General features: G+C 40.8%; 2 protein-coding genes across 6 annotated transcripts; both read left to right on the top strand.

The window, feature by feature from the left end:
* Positions 1-40: 40 nt before the first annotated feature.
* On the top strand, positions 41-12,640 carry ppp6r2b (protein phosphatase 6, regulatory subunit 2b). 5 transcript variants are annotated; one of them, XM_063905590.1, is made up of 25 exons: positions 41-326; positions 1,725-1,857; positions 1,977-2,132; positions 2,250-2,348; positions 2,790-2,976; positions 3,212-3,349; positions 3,438-3,503; positions 3,627-3,739; positions 3,829-3,942; positions 4,135-4,255; positions 4,495-4,656; positions 4,748-4,969; positions 5,335-5,399; positions 5,485-5,600; positions 5,724-5,809; positions 5,903-5,980; positions 6,119-6,216; positions 6,301-6,358; positions 6,589-6,710; positions 6,828-7,006; positions 7,122-7,278; positions 7,588-7,667; positions 7,963-8,173; positions 9,205-9,351; positions 9,727-12,640. In XM_063905590.1, the coding sequence occupies exons 3-25, from the start codon at positions 2,005-2,007 to the stop codon at positions 9,758-9,760; spliced, it is 2,781 nt and encodes a 926-aa protein (XP_063761660.1). In that variant the 5' UTR covers positions 41-326; positions 1,725-1,857; positions 1,977-2,004; the 3' UTR covers positions 9,761-12,640. The 5 variants fall into 5 exon arrangements, with proteins under 5 accessions (XP_063761660.1, XP_063761678.1, XP_063761645.1 ...); XM_063905608.1 differs by having other exon boundaries at positions 4,748-4,978; positions 9,205-9,361; XM_063905575.1 differs by having other exon boundaries at positions 42-326; positions 4,748-4,978.
* A 623-nt stretch (positions 12,641-13,263) lies between these two features.
* On the top strand, positions 13,264-17,411 carry LOC134859064 (MOB kinase activator 2). Its single transcript, XM_063875363.1, has 5 exons — positions 13,264-13,686; positions 15,423-15,562; positions 15,699-15,795; positions 16,423-16,547; positions 16,641-17,411. Exons 1-5 carry the CDS (start codon positions 13,604-13,606, stop codon positions 16,877-16,879), a joined length of 684 nt encoding a protein of 227 aa, XP_063731433.1. The 5' UTR covers positions 13,264-13,603; the 3' UTR covers positions 16,880-17,411.
* Positions 17,412-19,024: the final 1,613 nt, after the last annotated feature.

Raw genomic sequence — 19,024 nt, 5'->3', positions numbered from 1 at the left:
GTCCCTATGTTTACTCAGTTGATGGACAGCTGAACTTTTGATTACGTTTTAGGTATCCGCCATTTTGATTCGCAAATCTGACAGATATTTTTGTTGCCGGCCTGCCGAAGTGTAATTTGGACATTGTCAACACACCATAGATCAGCTTCGCCGCTCGGCAGGCTAACCTCCGTGTAACGGCAGTGTTGATGACATTGCAACCGGTAGCATCTTCAAGCTAACAACGCAGTCAGTCATGAACAGCCAGCAATGGGCCTCTGGGTGACCTGACAGCCCAAGTCTCCGTTCAGATTGTAGATGACGACGGACAATATGATGGATACAAGGTAAACGTTGCTTGCTTTTTGGGAGTAAAACATTAGTAACCTATCATAACCCCGGTGCAAGCTGCCCCACTATCAAGTGGTCGGAAGGACGGTAACGCTCGGTCTCAGCCAGGAGGACATCATCCCACTTAGCCACGCAGCCGTGATAAGTACCTGACCAATGTTAGCTTTTGAGCTAATACAAACATCCTTTCACACTGGTGCCGGTATTTCAATACTTTGGTAACGTTAGCAACACGGTTAGGACACAGCTAGCGGGCTGGTTTACGACATGTATGTAGGGTAAGTGAAATGCACCAGCTGTAAACGCGTTGATGGAGATTGGTTACCTGGGATTAGTTTCATACTGCGTTAAATTAAGATAACGGTCTGGATAAGATGACCTTAATGCAGGCTGATATAACTGTTACTTTGCTGTTATAAAGATCTGTTGCTAGCTAACAGTACCCAGCTGATCATAGGACGCTAGAAAGGCCTGTGTTAAAGCTGACATGGTTGTGTTGTTGTATGGAACTAAATATCTAGCTTTGGGGAAAGTGTGAATTAATGAGATAAAAAACACCTGTTTGTTTAACCTCAGCATGTTTATTAAAGGGACGTGTATACTAGGGCAGCATACTCACAGATCGTTATTGTTATGCAATCAATTTGAATGGTGCCTTGCGAATGAGCATTATAATCAACCTTGATTTTACCCTGTGAGCATGTTACAAATGTTCTAAAAGTGTGTGAATTCTGAATTGACAGTAGGCCTATTTAAGATCATGCCCATAATTTTAACAAACACAGGCTGGATAAGCATCTTCATGTTAATCATGGTGATCATCTGTTTAATCCAATAGATAGTGGCCTGATGATTTTATTAAGGTGTGTCTCTGGTCTACTTTAGTTAAAGGAGATGTAATGTTCTGAACCCCCCAAGGCACTGGTCTGTGACAGATCATGTCTGCCAGTGTTTCACTTTAATCATCGTAACACCATTCTCAAGTTTGCACTCAGTAGTAACACATGTCAGCTAATGCATGCCTCAATAATCCACACCCAATTTATTGGCTGACACATTTGTTTTGTCAATTTTTTAAATCCCAAACTATAGAGTGTCTTCTTTCAGGGAGTTTGTTTTGTTATTATCCTCAGAGCAGTCATCAATAGCTGATGTAACTGTATGTGTGAAGCCATTATCAAAGCAAGCCCACTATTGTTTATACACAGATGTTCAGTGGTAATTCAATTGCAGATGCATTGCTTCCTGCTCTCTCCAGTGAGGAGTGCAAGCAAAGTCATTGCAAATGTGCTGACTTAAACTCTTCTTCAAGCTATAAGGAAGGCAGAGCAAGTCATCTTCGAAGTAATTCTGTAAAATGTGTTGATTATTATTTTCAAATTTTTCATTTCCAGGTTGAGTGAAGCGGTGGTGTTTACTACATTTGTGTGAATTTGCTGATCCTGATTGATTTCCACGCCATGCAATGTGAATGAGGCAATAGCTTTTTAGCAACCTCTGTCTGGGGATACTACTCCTTGTCCAAATGTAAGAGCAAACATACATGCAATCGTATTGTTTCACAAAATATAACTTTGCAGCAACCAGTTAAAACATGTTTCCTGCAGCGTACTGATCACCCTGTCACATCCTCTTTTGATCAACAGCTAAGTGTATGTGCCAGTGACGTCAGCCATGTTTTGGAAGTTTGACTTGCACACATCTTCTCACCTGGAAGCGTTACTCGATAAGGAGGATGTCACTCTCAGTGAGCTCATGGATGAGGAAGATGTGTTGCAGGAGTGCAAGGCCCAGAACAGGAGGTCTGTTTATTGTTTACTTTAGCACATCAGCACGATATGATATTATTACATTTCAGTTTCCAGTAATCCCTGCTGGTGCTAACTACTGCTTCTTTTTTCATCATTATGGATTTTTAGACTTCTCCTGTTCATGTGCCAGGACCAGTGCATGCAGGATTTGGTCCGTATGATTACTACAGAGCCCCCTGCTGGCGTAGAGGAGATGAAGCGCTTCAAGTAGGTGCTTGTGTAGAATGTGCTGATGTAGTATTGTATCCTGGAAAATATGTGCTTTGCTGTTCCTGCACTAAGACAAATCTCTTACCTGCCATTTTGTAGTAGAGATGAGAATTTTAGTGTCCTCAGATTTTTGAAGAAACCAAAGGTTCTTGGTCCAACTATGTGAGCTATCCACTGACAATGCATTTTGAATAATACAATACTTACCTGCTAGATATTTTGTGTACAATACAGTTTAAGGATGGACAGACTCACAGATCATTCACAGACACACAATACATTTAAATAACTAAGAACATCATTGACAAGTGTAAATGAGAAGCATAAGTACAACCTTTTTATAAATGTTTAAGGGAAAAAAGGAGAGTTTAACTTGTTCCATTTCTACGCAGCATAGTATTCAACCCACCTTTTACATGTTCTCTTCATTTATTACAGGTACTCAAATATAGCATGTGAGCTATTGACATCTGATGTGGGAGTAATCAATGATAAGCTGGGTAATGAGGAGCCTCTGCTGGAAACTCTGTATGCCTTCCTGGAGCAGCCATCTCCACTTAACCCCCTCCTGGCATCTTTCTTCAGCAAGACAATCGGGAACCTCATCACACGGAAAACTGAGCAGGTAACACATGCGCTCACTCACACAGCTAAATCAAAGGGCATACTGAGAGAAGATGACAGCTAGGTTTTTGTGTTATTGTTGTTATTTAGTTCCCAAAATTACTCTCAACCAAGATAGCTGTCAAATTGTATTTCTCTTAAAAATGGTAACAGAAGAATTAGCCTATAGATACATGGATAGAAATAGATATATCACTATATTTAACTAATGATTTTTGTGTCATGTTGTTTTGCAGGTGATTAGTTTCCTGCGACGGAAGGAGGGATTCCTCTCCTTGGTCCTGAAGCATATTGACACATCAGCCATGATGGATGTCCTCCTAAGACTTATCAGCTGTGTGGAGCCACCCCCTCTGCGATTTGAGACACTTATTGTATGTGAAGAATGGGACAAAATGTATACTTTTACATTTACATGTTACACACTGAGATTGTTTTAATGTGTTATACTTTGTTCAACAGTGGCTGAATGAAGAGAAGCTAGCCCAGAGACTCATAGAGCTCATTCACCCAGAGAGAGATGAAGAGGTAGATAGGCATTTCAGTATTTTTATATTAATAAGTAACTCATTCCAGTGCTGGAACATACTATCACTGTCATTTACATACCCCCTTTACCTACTATTCAATTGCCTACTTGTATCCTCACAGAGGCAGTCCAATGCATCTCAAACTTTGTGCGACATCATTCGTCTGAGCAGAGACCAGGCCAATCAGCTCCAAGAGATTTCACAGCCTGACCCTCTGCTGACTGTGCTGGAGTCGTACGTCAGACAGATAAATAAACAAACACACAGATGCTCGCACTCTCTTTTACATGGAGGTGATGACATAATCAACTGTGTTTCCACAGGCAGGTGTGTGTGGAGCAGTTGCTGCAGAATATGTTCACAGCAGAGACTACCGAGGGCTGTATCGTTAATGGAATTCAAGTTCTTCTTACATTACTGGAAATCAGGAGGCCTGTGTGAGTGTGAGACTTTTAAGCATTTTTTAAACAGTTATAGATTACAGTATTTATAAGAATATTTGTTTTTTTCATTTGGAAAACCCAGGCCTGGTGAAGTTAGTCTCATCTGTCTTGTGTGACCATTTAATAAATGATCTATCTATCCATTTCCTGTTTTTGATATGTGTTTGGTCTGTTTTTTCATGACAGGGTGGATGGTGTAATGGATGCTCAGGGATTTGAGAGAAGCTACACTGTTAACAGCAGTATTTTGTTGGCCATCCAACCACACCTGAAACACTTCCACCAGCTACTTCTGGAGCCACCCAAGGTACGTAACCATAGATATAATCATTTATAGCTCCTTAAGATGGCTGTTATAGTATAAGATAACACTTAATATGATATGCCATCCTTTTTGAACATGCTTTAAATAACAAGGATGTTCTCATTTTGGCCATGTTGCCCTTTTCTCCTCTTAGATTATATTTGCTGTACATTTGTTACCTCTCTTTCACAAAACTCCACTAAACTTTTAGATTCTTATTGTTATGTTATGTGCACTTGCAGCGAAGTCCCATGCTGACCACTCTAGGTGTGCTGGAGGAACCATTAGGGAACACACGTCTGCACGTAGCTAGACTGGTGGCCTCTCTGCTGTATACCAGCTCTGCAAGCCATGCAGTCGTAGCACAGGAACTCTGCCGACTCAATACAATGGACCTGCTTCTGGTGAGATGAGCAAACATGCTGCATTTTCAGAGTACAATGTTGAGAAAGTGATAAATGTTAAATGTACAATTTTTACATATTCATTTCTCAGGACTTGTTCTTCAAGTATACATGGAACAACTTCCTGCACCTCCAAGTAGAGCTTTGTGTTGCTGCCATCCTCCGGCCCTGTGCCCACGAAATGAGACTTCAGCCTGGTTTGGGATCCCAGGAAAAGTTCCAACCATATCAGGAGGTTTCACAAGAGCAGGCTTTGACTGATACACCTTCTGAACCTCCAGCCACCCCTGAAAACTCTGCACACAATCTAATGGTGACTCATGTAGGTGTCTCTGCTTGTGTTTGAAGCAGGAGGCTTAAAGATACTACGAGGAACTTTTAACTGGTTTTTAAACAGTCTCAATGTATTACTGATGTATATAAATGACCTACACAAGTAAATGACACAATCAGCAAATAGAATATATGCCATTTCTTCTTTGCCGCTGGCTCAGATTCCAGTTAAATTATACTGCTGAAAATGATAAGTACCACTTTTATCCATAGGGATCACTAAGTCTAATTCAAATAAGGTTCTTCCTAGTAGCTTTAAATTACATTTAATCTACTGGAACACCCACTGCGGTGAATCTTTCTGATGTATAACAATTGATTAACTTTATCTGTGTCTTTCACAAGTTGTTTCAGCACTGCCACCTTGTGCAGAGGATTCTGGAGGCTTGGGAAGAGAACGATAAAATACAGTAAGAATCTTAAGGGCATGATGTTGATTTTGCTGGCAGGTAGTTCACCTATGGAGTTTCTGAAATGCTTTATTTTTTCATTCAGGTCTGAAGGTGGTATGAGAAGAGGTTACATGGGACATCTGACCAGGATTGCCAACACAGTAGTCCACAATCTAGAGAAGGGCCCAGTTCACACACAGATTAGTAGCCTCATCACAGGTGTGTGTACTGTGGACATATGCACTCATATGCTTATGGAAAAGAAAGAAGGGATTTAATGAACTGCCACTCTACTTGAATTTTGGATACTTAATCCTGCTGTTTTGGTGTTTTGGGATGTAGAGCTGCCAGAGGACTACAGAGGGCGCTGGGAAACCTTTGTGGACCACACCCTGTCGGAAACTAATAGGAAGAACACCATAGACCTGGTAAAGACACAACATTTGATCAGCAGTAAATAATAGCTGTTTGTAACAACACACCCACTTAATCTTCAAATTGATTGTTTTTTCCTTGTCCAGGTTGGCACTGGAAACCCACGGCCTTCCTCAGAGGATGATATGGAGAGCCCCTTCCCTAAAGAACTGACACTACAGCAGGTATACACACACACACACACACACACACACACACACACACACACACACACACACACACACACACACACACACACACACACAATGATATTGAAGTTATCTGGGATGTTAGTCTAAACTCCTATAAAATTGTGTGTTTAGGCTTTTTCAGACTACCAGATCCAGCAGATGACAGCTAACTTTGTGGATCAGTTTGGCTTCAATGATGAGGAGTTTACAGATCATGACGACAGCATCGGGTAAATGATCTAAAGGGCCCCAAGGTCTCACAGTGAACTGCTGTTATTGTGTGTCAATTTAGTAATGTCTACTCTTTACGGCAGAGCAACGTTTGACCGAATTGCAGAGATCAATATCAACATCGATGCAGGCCAGGACTCTGTGAGTTTATTTGTATTATTTACACAAAGGTACTCTCAGTGTGTTCTGTATTTCCGTAATGATTGGGCCCCAGTATTTCTTCAGTAATTCATAAAGATGCATTAAGGAAACTACCTAACACATACCCCACTTGGGTTTTATGTAACCATCATTTTAACACTTGTTATGCAGAGTATTGATGTACACTGATTTAAACTTAACATGTTTGGTATGACCACCATTCTTTGCAGGCTAATACAGCTGTGTTTGAGTCTTGCTCAAAGGAGAGAATTCAGCCATTTGATGATGATGAAGAAGACATTTGGGAGGAGAAAGGGATCAACTTTGCAACACAAACCAAGTCCCGTAACAGGTAGATAAACAGTCAATCCAGCTATCACTGATATGCATGCTGTTTCAGCATTAGGCTTAAAGTTGTGAATGTATTGTCCTCGCTCAATCAAAAAAAAATGTTTTTGTTCCACTTAAGGTTCGGTGGGTCACGGTCATCCCAGGGCCCAGGCCCAGCAGCCAGTAAAGATTGTGATAGGACGACAGCTACTGGCACCGATGCCTCTGACAGAGCAGCAGGCTCAGACTCTGAGGAGGAGGAGGATCCTAAAGATGACCTGGATCCCTTCTCAAGCTTGGCAACTGACACAACAAAGAGTGAGAAATATTTTATCCTGTAGTAATGAATAATTGTTTTGCCACGCACTTTCGGGGCTAAAGGAGTTTTTGAGCATAGTTCTCATGGAAACTCTCTTGTGATCTTCCCACTCAGACACCGGCTGGGTAGCAGACTTTGGGGAGGTGAACTCAAAGGCTCCTGCAGCAGGAGTGGGCTTTTCTGCTTGGGACACTCCAGACTCCAAACCAACTGCCACAGAGGGAGAGGAGAAAGGATGGGCCAAGTTCACTGACTTCCAGCCTTTCTGTTGGTGAGTCCTCATCAATAGGAACTCATTTGAGATATTACATCCCAAAGCCCTGTTTCGAGTAAAGTCTTTTCATAATATGTAAGCTAATAATGTTTTGCATTTCCCTTTCAGTAAACACACAAAAACACATTGAGGCATTATAAAAAAAGCTGGATAATAGTTTTGACTTCAAATATTCAACAAAAAAAAAGACACACTTATAATGGGGATGAATACACACTTAGAAATAAAATGGCTTAGTGTCTTCTTCCAGTTGTACTGAATTTTCAGCAGGTTTTCCCATTTTTGTGACTTACTGTATCTCCCCAGCTCTGAAACAGGCCCCAGGTGCAGCTCTCCTGTGGACTCTGAGCTCAGCGGATCAGGCAACACTAAACCCAACCAGAACCGTAAGTTGCTGCAGCATGGCACGTTTAACTACACTGGGCATCTCAGAGTAAAACACATCATTTGTAAAAAAAAATCACAATTTCAGAACATATTTATTTATATAAATAATACATATTTATCTGGCATCAGAAACCAAGACTGGTAAACTCTGCGGAGATTCAGATATATTATCGGAATCTTAAAGTAATATGAGCCAAACCTTTGTGGAACTACTAATGCCTCTCACTTATTGTGAAGAGGTGAACTCTGCATACATCAATAGTAAAGTCAGATGATTTCCTTCCCTCTGTGCAGCATGTGTATGGAGTGTGTGTGTGGCGAGAAAAGCTCCACTAGTGGCATCGGACAGCTCTTCCTCCAGCAACTCTGACAGTGAAGACGAAGAAGGCAAGAAAGGGTTGGTAACCAGCGAGACCGTCACCACAGAGACCATCACCACGGGCGCTGGCAAGGAGACAATTCGGCTCACCGTGGACACCAAAAATGAAAGGGCAGTCTTCAGCAGGTAGACATGCTCACACACAAATAATGTGCAGCTGCTCTGTCCTTAATTGTGCAGTGTGTCTCCTTGCCTCCAATGGCTTTTCCCTTTCTCTACCAACTTTTTTCTGCACATTATTACTTCCACCTTCTGTTGTTCTTCTGATATTGCCCTCCTCCTGTCTGTTCCCTCCTTTCTCATCTCCTCTTGACTCCAGAGTATTCAGACCAGCAGTCAGACGGTATGTTTGAGGTCCTTTGCTCTGGGGTGCGGAATGTGTTCCTGAAGTTGTATGAAGGACTTAAAGGCCATCACGAGCACAGATGAGCCACTTGTTTTTTTGTCTGCTCGTTGCATTTGCCAGGACGTGATTTAACAATTCCTTGCCTTGAGTCAGGACAAGCCTAATCCATCACAAAAATGTACTAACCCACAACTAGAGGCTTGTAGAACATCTACAGGACGTCACTCCCTGCTCATTCCATGTTCTCACAATGAATCTGTCATTTCAGATGCTGACCCTCGGCATGAAACAGTCCAGTCTCCATCTGAGAGAACACATGGTGGCCTGTTATCTCGTGAAATTACATAAAAAGATGAGAGCAGTGTAGTGTTTTATAACTACTAACAGTATGTCAGATAGCACGCTTTAGACAAAGGTTGCTACCAATCCAGCTTATCATCACTCTAACAAATCAGTACATTAGCAAATTACTAACAAACAGTTCACCCACAAGCATGCTACAATGAAATAACTCCCAATTGGATTTTCAGAGTAAGCAAGTTAGCACAAATCCTCCGCAACTGTGTGCACTAACTCCCTTTGATGTTGGTCGGTCACAGCCATCTATGTTGGAAGAAATAGCAGAGTGGATCTCGTGTTGCTGCACTGGGCATGGTTATGGCCTGTGTGGACAGCTGAAAGCAGACAACTGTTGTGAAAATTTGCCAAGAGAAAAAAAGTACCATCTGCAGTTAGTTCTTTACATTGTGAGCTCAACTGGCTCCTGAGCGATGCCTTTAATCAGTAACAGCTTTTTTTTTTTTTTTTGCAGCGAAGCAGATAAGGTGCCACTGGAGGGACTCTCGATCAAAGACAAGGGGAAAGGCGATGAGAAAGAAATCGGAAAGGGAGAAAAACACGGAGACTGTCCCAATCCAACTCCCGCCAGTCCAATTAACCAGTCAGCTGCTGTCACACAGTAAGTGTGAGTAAGTGTGCGTTTGTTTTCAAACTATTGCTTGTGGCTTGTGTTTTATGGATTATTTTCAGTGACAGTCTTTTTTCTTTAAAATGGTAGTCCCTTATTTTCAGCACTTTAAAGGTCTTACACCAAATGTATGTAAATTCCCCTAATCGTCATTTTGTTTTATCTTGCTTTTCTTAGGTAGTATAAATCCATATATAGATTGATACAAACAATCACAAATTATCCTTGAATCTATTTCCATAATGTTCACCTAGATTGTTTCTGGGTGGTGGCAGATGTATCCATGGGAGATATGTAAAAAAAATTAAAAAAGTCCTTTCTTTAAATCATAATCATCACAACTTTGTGTCTGTATTTACCTTACAGAGAGACGCAGCCCTCTGCTAATGGACCGGCCTAAGGATGCACACACACACACACACACACACTAACACTCACTCACACGCTTCATAACTGTCCATTCAACATTCAACAATGCCACCTTTGCTTCCTGTTAGCAGCCTTCCAATGGCCCTTTTTGTGTCTGAAGAGTGGGAGAAGCTCGGTGTGAGGTCAAACAGCCCTCTCCAGTGTGTATGCTGATACAACACATATTCCCTCAAAAGACCACTGATCTTTCCTGTACCTTCATGATATCATTTTACCTGAACCGCTTCAAAAAGGAATCCATTTTTAAGAGCATCTCATCATACATGACTCTCCAAATTCTGTTGCATATGACATATTTAACAAAATGTTATTTTCCGCTTGAAGCCGGGGGGAGAGACTTTTACCTTTAGTAGTGTTGGAGAGACAGATGTAGTCTGAAATGTTACCTATATTAAATTCAGCATCAAATTTCAGAATGTTTTAGCATGTCTGCTCTCTGGACACCAGATCACAGTTTAGAGACCGTTAACCGTTTACACTTTAGTAAGGAAAACTGTATACAGATAATCAGCCAGGATTACAAAAGCCAAGATGCTAACAAAGCTTGCTTTCATTTTCTTTCTTCAGCATTATGGAATTAATGCCAGGCAGATATTTCATTATTGCAAATGTGTGAGTGATGATACTTTTCATACGTGCTCTCTAAATCATTTCTCAATCCAAAGTCACATGTCTTTGCTTTGATCAAGTGTAATATAAAAGCTCTCTTTATTAATTCGGAGAATCAGATTTTAGCCCCTCACATGTCACTGCCTCCTCAAACCTCTGACTGACTTGTATAGATTAGAAGTGTGTGTGCTGTTGTATTCATGTGTGTATATGTGTGTTACAGTTGTGGTACAGAGTGCATTCTCAGGTCAAAGGAGAGGTATGCAGATACAAAGATAGCACACCTCTGTAACACACAGTGCCATACGCACATGTATTACCAAATCTATTCACACATGCAAAAAAAAGCTCAGTGACGTGCACATACCAACTCATATCACCCTCAGAGCTGTTTAAATGTAATATTGTGAAATTTGAACCTGTATTAGGTTGTGGCTATTCTTGGTAATATGTTAACGTAATATAAATGTAAACAGTATATATAAACATTATATCTATTTTTGGAATAAATCCAATGTATGGGAAGGCGATTGATTTGCAGGTTGCAACGTATGTATTGTATGTGTGTATGTTGTACTGTTGAAATGAGGCAATAATGATGTCTGTGTTTCGGTTGATACCCCAGCATCAGTTCCTGCTCCTCTGATAAATGCTTCCTAAAGGGAAGTTTGGAAGTGTGCGTGAATGTGTGTCGGTACTCTGCTGTATGTATTATTTACTTTAAGGATATTTATGGTTTATTAGAACTTGGGCGTTGTTTTCCTTCATCAGTTTTACAAAATATACCAATCGTGATAAGAAGAAAGCACAATGGTTAACTTTAAAATAAGACCAAAACCATTGTTTTAACATGTATCACATAATGTGTGTGTATAACTTTTCCTATGTATAGGATTGTTATTAACTAAAGCTGAACAAATGTGTAATCAATGAAATACTTCAGATGAATTCATATGAAAACAGTGGCCATAACAACATGCCTCAAAAATAAAGTTGTTCAGGTAATCTGACTTTACGGCAGGCTTGTTTAAAGTCAGTTTGATAATTTATTCATGTTGTTCACATTTGTTGAGTACAACGTAATCATAACGGATAAACATTATGGCAAAAAATGACACAAACAGAACCCAAGTCTTAATAACCTTTTTTCTTTAAGTGTGGCGGACAGTCATGCTTTACTTTATCTTCCTCCTCGTCTCTCTTTCTCAAGGCAGGAGTTGACTTTATTGCATATATGCCTATGAAACTATTTGCATAGATTGTTGTATTTATTTTAAAAAGCACTTTTTTCAAGAAGCACTTTTTGTTTGGTGGTGCACATTATTCCCCACTCAAAGAGGTGGGAATGTTTGACTTGACGAGTGAATTCTGTAGATACTTCAGTAGTTTTTCTTCAATGCTTTCTGCCAAAGTGTGTCTTCCCACCAGTGGTACAGCTGGGTTTAATATCTGTGAAGTAGCCTCCTTTCTTGCAATGGTGTCACAGTTTTTAGATTTATCTGAAGCAGTCTTTGTTTCATCCCTCTCTGATGCTGTTTAACTCATGTGATGAAGATTTTTGGCGGTTAGGAGAAGATTCCACATGCTGCAGAAAGACTTTGAAGATTTATCTTAGTTATTTAGCTTTTATCCATTCAGCATAATGAGCTGTTTGAGTGGAGCTGCACTGAGAGCCAGCATTTCTTTATGTTAGAGGAGAAAAACAGGGCTGTTTTTTGTCAGGGTGTGTACAGGGTCAGAATATGTCAACCCGTCTTTCGCCAAACCTAGCACTGCGTCTGACCCTTACCTTTGTGTTCCGCTGTGTGTGACTGTGGTGTGTGTGTGCAGTGTAGCTACGGGTATGGTGGTATGTTATGCATAATGGCATTAGGTACAGTCATCTTTAAGTGCCGTTAAGTTTGCACATTAGCCTCATTCATACATTAGGTACGTGTATTACAGTGGAGGCCCAAAACTTTAGGAGACAATGGGTGTTCAATTGTTACTTCATTGCATTGTCTGTTACGAAACTTTAAATCTTTCCCACGTTAAAGCCGATTACATCTGTGTACGTGTGTGGTATGGGGAGGATGGTGCGAGAAGGCAGCCGTGTTGTAAATAACCTTTCTTCGTAAAGTGGACTGATGCTGGTGTTTTATTTTTCTTTTCTTTTTTTAGGGAGTATTGTGTCTGTTTCCTGTTGTCAATTTAGCTTGTACATTCAGATATGAACCTAATAAATATGTCAGACCAAAAAGAAGCATGAGCCTGTTTTTGTCTCACGTTTACCTACAGCCTGCAGTAACACAAACACACACAGTCCAAACACAAGGACAGAGATAGAGCAGGACTTTGTTTATAGAAGTGCAAATATGTTTACCTTAGGGGCAGGTGAGTTAGTGGATTATGTTGCCTCATTGGCAATTAATGCTACACCATCTCCCTGCAGTGCAAACATAACCCTGTCTGTCACATAAATCTGACTGTGCTGTGAGTTGAAAACAGCTCCTGTAACAGTGGGGGGGGGGGGGCTGAAGACCCTTCTTTTTTGCCTCACACACTTCTCATGTTCACTTTTCTACACTACTACATCATATATGTCCTCACATTCCTCTTTAGTTTAGAAGTGGAGCACAGAAACTGAACACACCTGCTGCTGCTCCAGCTCCTCTTTGTACTCCTCTCCCTGCCTTCTTTTTTAATCTCTTTCCACCTCCACAGAGGGAAACACACCTTCAATTTGTCATATGCACTAGACTGCTCCCTCTGTAGGGAGAGCATAAATATGGAGGAGAGATTGTGCATGCAGTGGGTGGAAAAGGGGAAGAAGGCGGAGTTGTGTTTTTTACTTTAATGGGTTGTGGATAAACCTGCCAGTCCGCTCAGAGCTGGGAGAGGAGGAGCCTGTGGGGTGTGGGACTCCAGACAAAGGAGACATATACTCACTGACACTGGATCACTGGAGCCAAAAAGAGGAAGAGATCTTCACTTTCTACAGAGGAGACAACCCTCAACTCCTGGACTACTCTTTTTTTGTGTTGTTAGAGACCTTAGTGTAGTGTGTGAGTCAGCTGTATGGATTCACTGAGCTGAGAGATGTTTGTGCTGGAGCAGCTGTTCCCATATGCTGCCTGAAGTGTGTAGAAGAAGTGTGTGGGTTAGTATGTTTGGGATGGAAAAGTGGGGCTTGCACGACAAACAGCTCTGCTCTTAGCTTTACGCCATGGGGGGTTGTCATAGTTACCCCTCGGCTACGAAGACAGACAAGAAGAGTCTTCAGCCTCCTGACTTCAGCAGTGACAAACTGTGAGTTTAAGTTCTTTACTCTTCACTTTCTATATCAGCCTTGCACTTATACTCAGGTTTCAGCTTCCTGTCTGGGAAAAAAAAAACCTTGGATTGTTTTTGTTCCATCTTCCTAAAGTCACTCTTTCAGTCAAAAACAAAAGAAATGAACGTACAGAAAGGGAAGATGTTTTTATAGTAGTGGATAGTTTGGAGGAAACATGACTGGAAAGCTGGCCGCACATGGTTTACTCGAGGAATGTTCTCCATATAAGTTTGTGTGTGTCGTGTGTGTGTGTGTGTGTGTGTGTGTGTGTGTGTGTGTGTGTGTGTGTGTGTGTGTGTGTGTGTGTGTGTGTGTGTGTGTGTGTGTGTGTGTGTGTGTGTGTGTGTGAGAGAGTTAAATATTTGTGTGATGGCATCAGTGAAGGTGGGTTCCTTTTAACAGCGGGAACACATGTTTAGGAGCAGTTTGTTTAAAGATGAGGTAAGAAGTACAGTTTCTAAGCAAATATTTGCTCCAGGATGAATCTTCTAGAGCTAGCTGGCTCCGTTTAAGACAACAGTTGATTTCACCCACACGGCAGAGGTAAAGTTAAACAGATGGCCAGGAGCTGGAGAGCAGGGTCACAGAGGAGTGTGCTGTTTACACACAAACAGACCATTTCAAGAAGCTCCGGGTAGCTTGTGTTAGTGTGCTGACAACTGGTAGCCAAGAGGCGGTGATTGAGTTAACACCATGAAGCTTGAACAGAACAGGATGTTAACAAAAGAAGTTCCTGTGTACATTATAGAAGTGGAGCTAAGATTTGCAATTCTGTACCTAATGTTTACATTTTTCCCTGTCACTATTCTTCCCTCTCTACCTCCTCTGACCTTTAGTTTGGACAAAGACCTGTTGTTTAGACCATTACACTAACTCTTCCTGTCCACATACAGACACTCAATGGGGAGTGAAACCCCATGGTGAGCACTGTGTTTCCCTTATCACATTAGGCAAGGTCACACTGAGTAAACTCTCAGCTGCTGTGTGTGTAGACATCTAAAAACTGCATGTGGCAGCTGCTGGATTCCAGTACACGTTGACATATTCACTGTAATCGAAAGCAATTCCCACCTTAAAAACATCCCAGCTATCAAACAGACAGACTGGAGCAATGATTGTCATCACAGCACTCTACCTGCGTCACATGTCTGTTTGCATAAAGTCAAATCATGCAAGTTTAACTTTCCAGTACACTATGGTATTTGCAAACAAAATCATTCCCTTCCTGCACACATACTCTATCACAAGTTCCCAAGATGCCAGTCCTGAGTTACTGATAACATAGCACTGTAGCTATCAGTAGGCTAGGCTAGTTTTATGAAGTGATGCAGAAAAGTCAGCAGGCCTTAGCTCTGCACAATATCATGCACAATGTTAGTCCTTTGCCTTACTTGCTTTGTAGCCCTGACCTGTACAGCATTCAGCTTTATTAACAGTAATTACTCTGGCTCTGACTGCCTTCATTAAATGAACTACAGGTTTATTGGACTTTTGTCTCTGCGTAAACAGCACTGTTTGTTTGTGTTTGCATATGTGTGTGCCAGACACAGGAAAAGACAGATGAGAAAGCGTAAAATTTGGTTATCTAATGCCTGCAGCAGGAGTAGTTAATCCACTGACCTATCGATTGTTTAACACAGCAGTATTTTCTGTCTCTCTGTCTTCCCATTTCTGTCTCTGCCTCATTAACTCTGCACTGTCTCCTCCCAAGGGGAATTAATAACAATAATCTGGAGGAGCGACCATATCTGCAGCAGCAGTATGTGTGCCAGCTGATCACACACACAGACATGTTTGCCCTCACTGCGCTGCCACCTGGCGTCGACAAGGCAGAGTGGCTTGCCAGCAATAGTGAGTAGACCCCATAAAACACTGCTGAGTTTGGAGTGTTTCTCCTCTTTCTTCTGCTTCTCAGTCTTCCCAACATATTGCAACTAAACAGAGATATATCTTTCCAAGGTGTGATTTTCTTATTTATTTATTTCAGCGGTGGCATTTTTCAAGCATATAAACCTATTCTCTAGTGCACTGTCTGAGTTCTGCACCCCATCCACCTGCCCAACTGCCTGTGGACCAGGCAACACGTAAGAACCGAGCATAATGCTGCTCATATTTTATCACTTTCATATCATCGTATCATGTCATGCATATACTTTAAAGGGTACCTGTTGTGAAAACCTCACGTTTGTAATGCTTGTGCACATGCTTGTAGGTGTATGGAGCGCCTACCGTTTTCTACTAAAATGATCCTCCCAAAACCATAAAAATGTTTGGCAGTGCAGTTTGAGGAGTAACCACTAGTGTTTGTCTAAAAAGATAAAAGCTGTTGAATTTAGTTTGCAATGCTTTTTGGAGCACTATTTCATTTTACAGCATGACCCACCATTCTTTTAAGGGGACCACCCATTTTTCCATATCAAAGTCCTTAGGGTCTTGTGTAGAATTAGAAGAAGTAGTACTCCATGTATAAACTAAAATATGTATAAAGCCTTTGGTTACTCCAGAGAGAGCTGTCACATATGCTGACACGTTTCCTCAAGGGATGTTTACAAGTTGTAACTGAAAATAAATAATCTGAGGTTGTGGGCTAAGAAAAAGTCCATGCTAGTGAAAAATCCTTTTTGACCATGAAGACACTTACAGAGTTTCTTTGAAAGTCTCAAACCACAGCATGTTATATCATAATGACTGTGTGTGCTGATGTTTGGCAGGGTGTATGTGTGGACCGATGACCACGGCAGGAAGCTGAAGTGCTCTGCCCCGCTTTACTTTGACTATGCCATGTCATACATTCAGGAGCTACTGACTGATGAAGATGTGTTCCCCACAAAAGCAGGTAAAAGAGAATTTAATTTATGTGCTATATTATGCATTGTTCTTCATCATATTCTAAATTCCTGAAAGCCATTATCTCTTCCTTCTTTTTCAGGTTCAGTGTTTCCAACAGGCTTCATCTTTCTGGTCCAGAAGGTGTTTTTGCTGTTCTTTAGGACTCTGGCTCACATTTACTGGTCTCACTACAGAGAGACACTGGCGCTGGGCCTGCACCCACAACTCAACACACTCTTCACACACCTCACACTCTTTTGCCGGCAGCACGCCTTGCTGGAGCCGGAGGACACCGAGCCTCTGCAGGATCTCATCACAGCTCTGAGACAGCAAAGCTGAACCTAAAGAGCAAACACACATATTGCACACTGATTTCACATTTACACAATTCCATCACACTAATTAACTTTTTCTTTTTATTACTTTTGAAAGATCTTGAAGTAGTGAAATAGAAAAGCCTGTTGATACAGTATTCGGGAGAAAGAATGAGTCTGTTCTGCTCCAAGAAGCAGTACATCAGACCAGAAAAGGAGTGTCTTGCTCTATTTGTATATATCTATAACCAGTTATTGTGATACTGTGTGAAAAATAATTTTGCATGTCAGTGTATTTTAACATAATGGTGCATTATATTTTCTTACGGTCAATATCTTCAAAGTCAATGTAGTGTTCCTCATAGGCTTAACACAAAAATAAAGAAAACATTGAATCACTCAGTTCGCAATCAATATAAACAACATGTGCCATCATTATAGAGTTTGAACTTGTGATTACACTGTTGTGACTGCATCTGTGTGCAATGACACAATTAGTGTTTGCATCTGCATTATGTATGATTCTGTACACCAAAATAAACATTTATGAGAGAGCATTTTCTGTTTATGGCAGATTTTTTTTAAATGCACATATTATGATATACTTTATCTTGATCCTGTACTGCAATACAGTATATCCAGGTGTTCGGTTAGAAAATAGCCCCACCTGCTGCCAGCACAGAAACCCAGCATGAATCATTTTTCTATAACGTTCACTGTCAAACAACCACAGTACATACTGCAGTCTGTAAGGACTTGTTTTGTTGGATGCTGCATATTAGCTTTGAAATGAAAACTAAATTATGAGAGTCAAATTAGATTTTAAGCAGCTCTGAGGGTGTTTATACCCAGAATAACTGGTGTGGTAACTGTATTTCATAATTACAGGTCTACAATTCAAAAGGCTGTGAGTGCTGCACCTTATTTCAAATCTGAATAACCTCAGACCCATAACGCGGATAAATCAGCACTCACTGTATCCCTTTGTAATCGTTTAGTTTCAAATCTTGCAGTAAAGTAACTGTGCAAATTACTTACGGACTGCACTGTACATCTTCACAGTATCAAGGTTCACGCCTCAATGCCTCTTTTTACTTGTGCAGGGTGGTATTAGGATTAGAAAACTGTCTCTCTTGCCAGCCAGATCCACAAATTCAAGTTTCCATTTTGGCAAAATACACACCATAAATTGTCATTTTTGTAGAGATTAAAAACTGAGGCCAAATGAAAGGACAGATTTGGAGAAAAAAATGAACCACACAGAGGAAAGCTTACAGCTTAACTCATAGTTTAAGATTCACTGTGAGTCACACTTGACAAAGATTAAAATTGTACCTGATGTCCATATCATAAATAAATCATAAATACATATCAAAGACAAATAACAGAAACAAGAAAATCCATATTCCCAGAATCATCCTGAGAATCAGCACGTCATTAAGATTTTGTTTTTCTTTTCTTTATAAAACTGCCAATACAAAAATATCACTAAGCCTGTGTTGTAGATGTAGTTTTAATTTTAATTTATTTATGTTATGAGCATGTAATCCCACATAAAGGCATAAAATACCATCACATTGTTATTGAAGGATGTCTGAAAAAAACTGCTATATAAAACATTTTAATGGATATGTGTGTTGACAATTAAAGCTGGAATTTGCTCAGATTATACTTACAGGTTGTGAAAGTGGCCAGACATCTGATTTCAGTCCAAGGTGACTGGCAGGTTCGTCAAAGTTAAGTCTGAAGACTGAAACTCAGCCTTACCATCGAGAGCCAAAGCACCGCGTCTGCTAAGAAGTCTGAGGTAGTGGTGATGAGTCTGGAAAGTGTGGACACACACACACACACACACACACACACACACACACACACACACACACATAGACGTTTGTTCTTAGGGAAGATAGGAGAAGTGTTAATGCACATGTTGGACTGAGTTGGGGCTCACAGTGTTGGAAACTGAGCTTACAAGGTATTACTGCAAAGTGCTGAGTCAGACACACGCACACACACACACACTCAGCCCTTTAATTAAGGCCTGAAGCCACCTCCACATACAGAGCATTCTTTTAATCAGGTTCAGACTCTGAGCTTCTCATATGTGTCCTTCTTTACAAAAAAGAATAGTCGTGGTTATACAGGGAAAATGAGGAGAACAGGATCGCTG

This window comes from Eleginops maclovinus, chromosome 2 (assembly GCF_036324505.1).
Source record: "Eleginops maclovinus isolate JMC-PN-2008 ecotype Puerto Natales chromosome 2, JC_Emac_rtc_rv5, whole genome shotgun sequence".
In the NCBI taxonomy this organism is placed as follows: Eukaryota; Metazoa; Chordata; class Actinopteri; order Perciformes; family Eleginopidae; genus Eleginops; species Eleginops maclovinus.
This window is presented reverse-complemented; position numbering and strand designations above follow the sequence as displayed.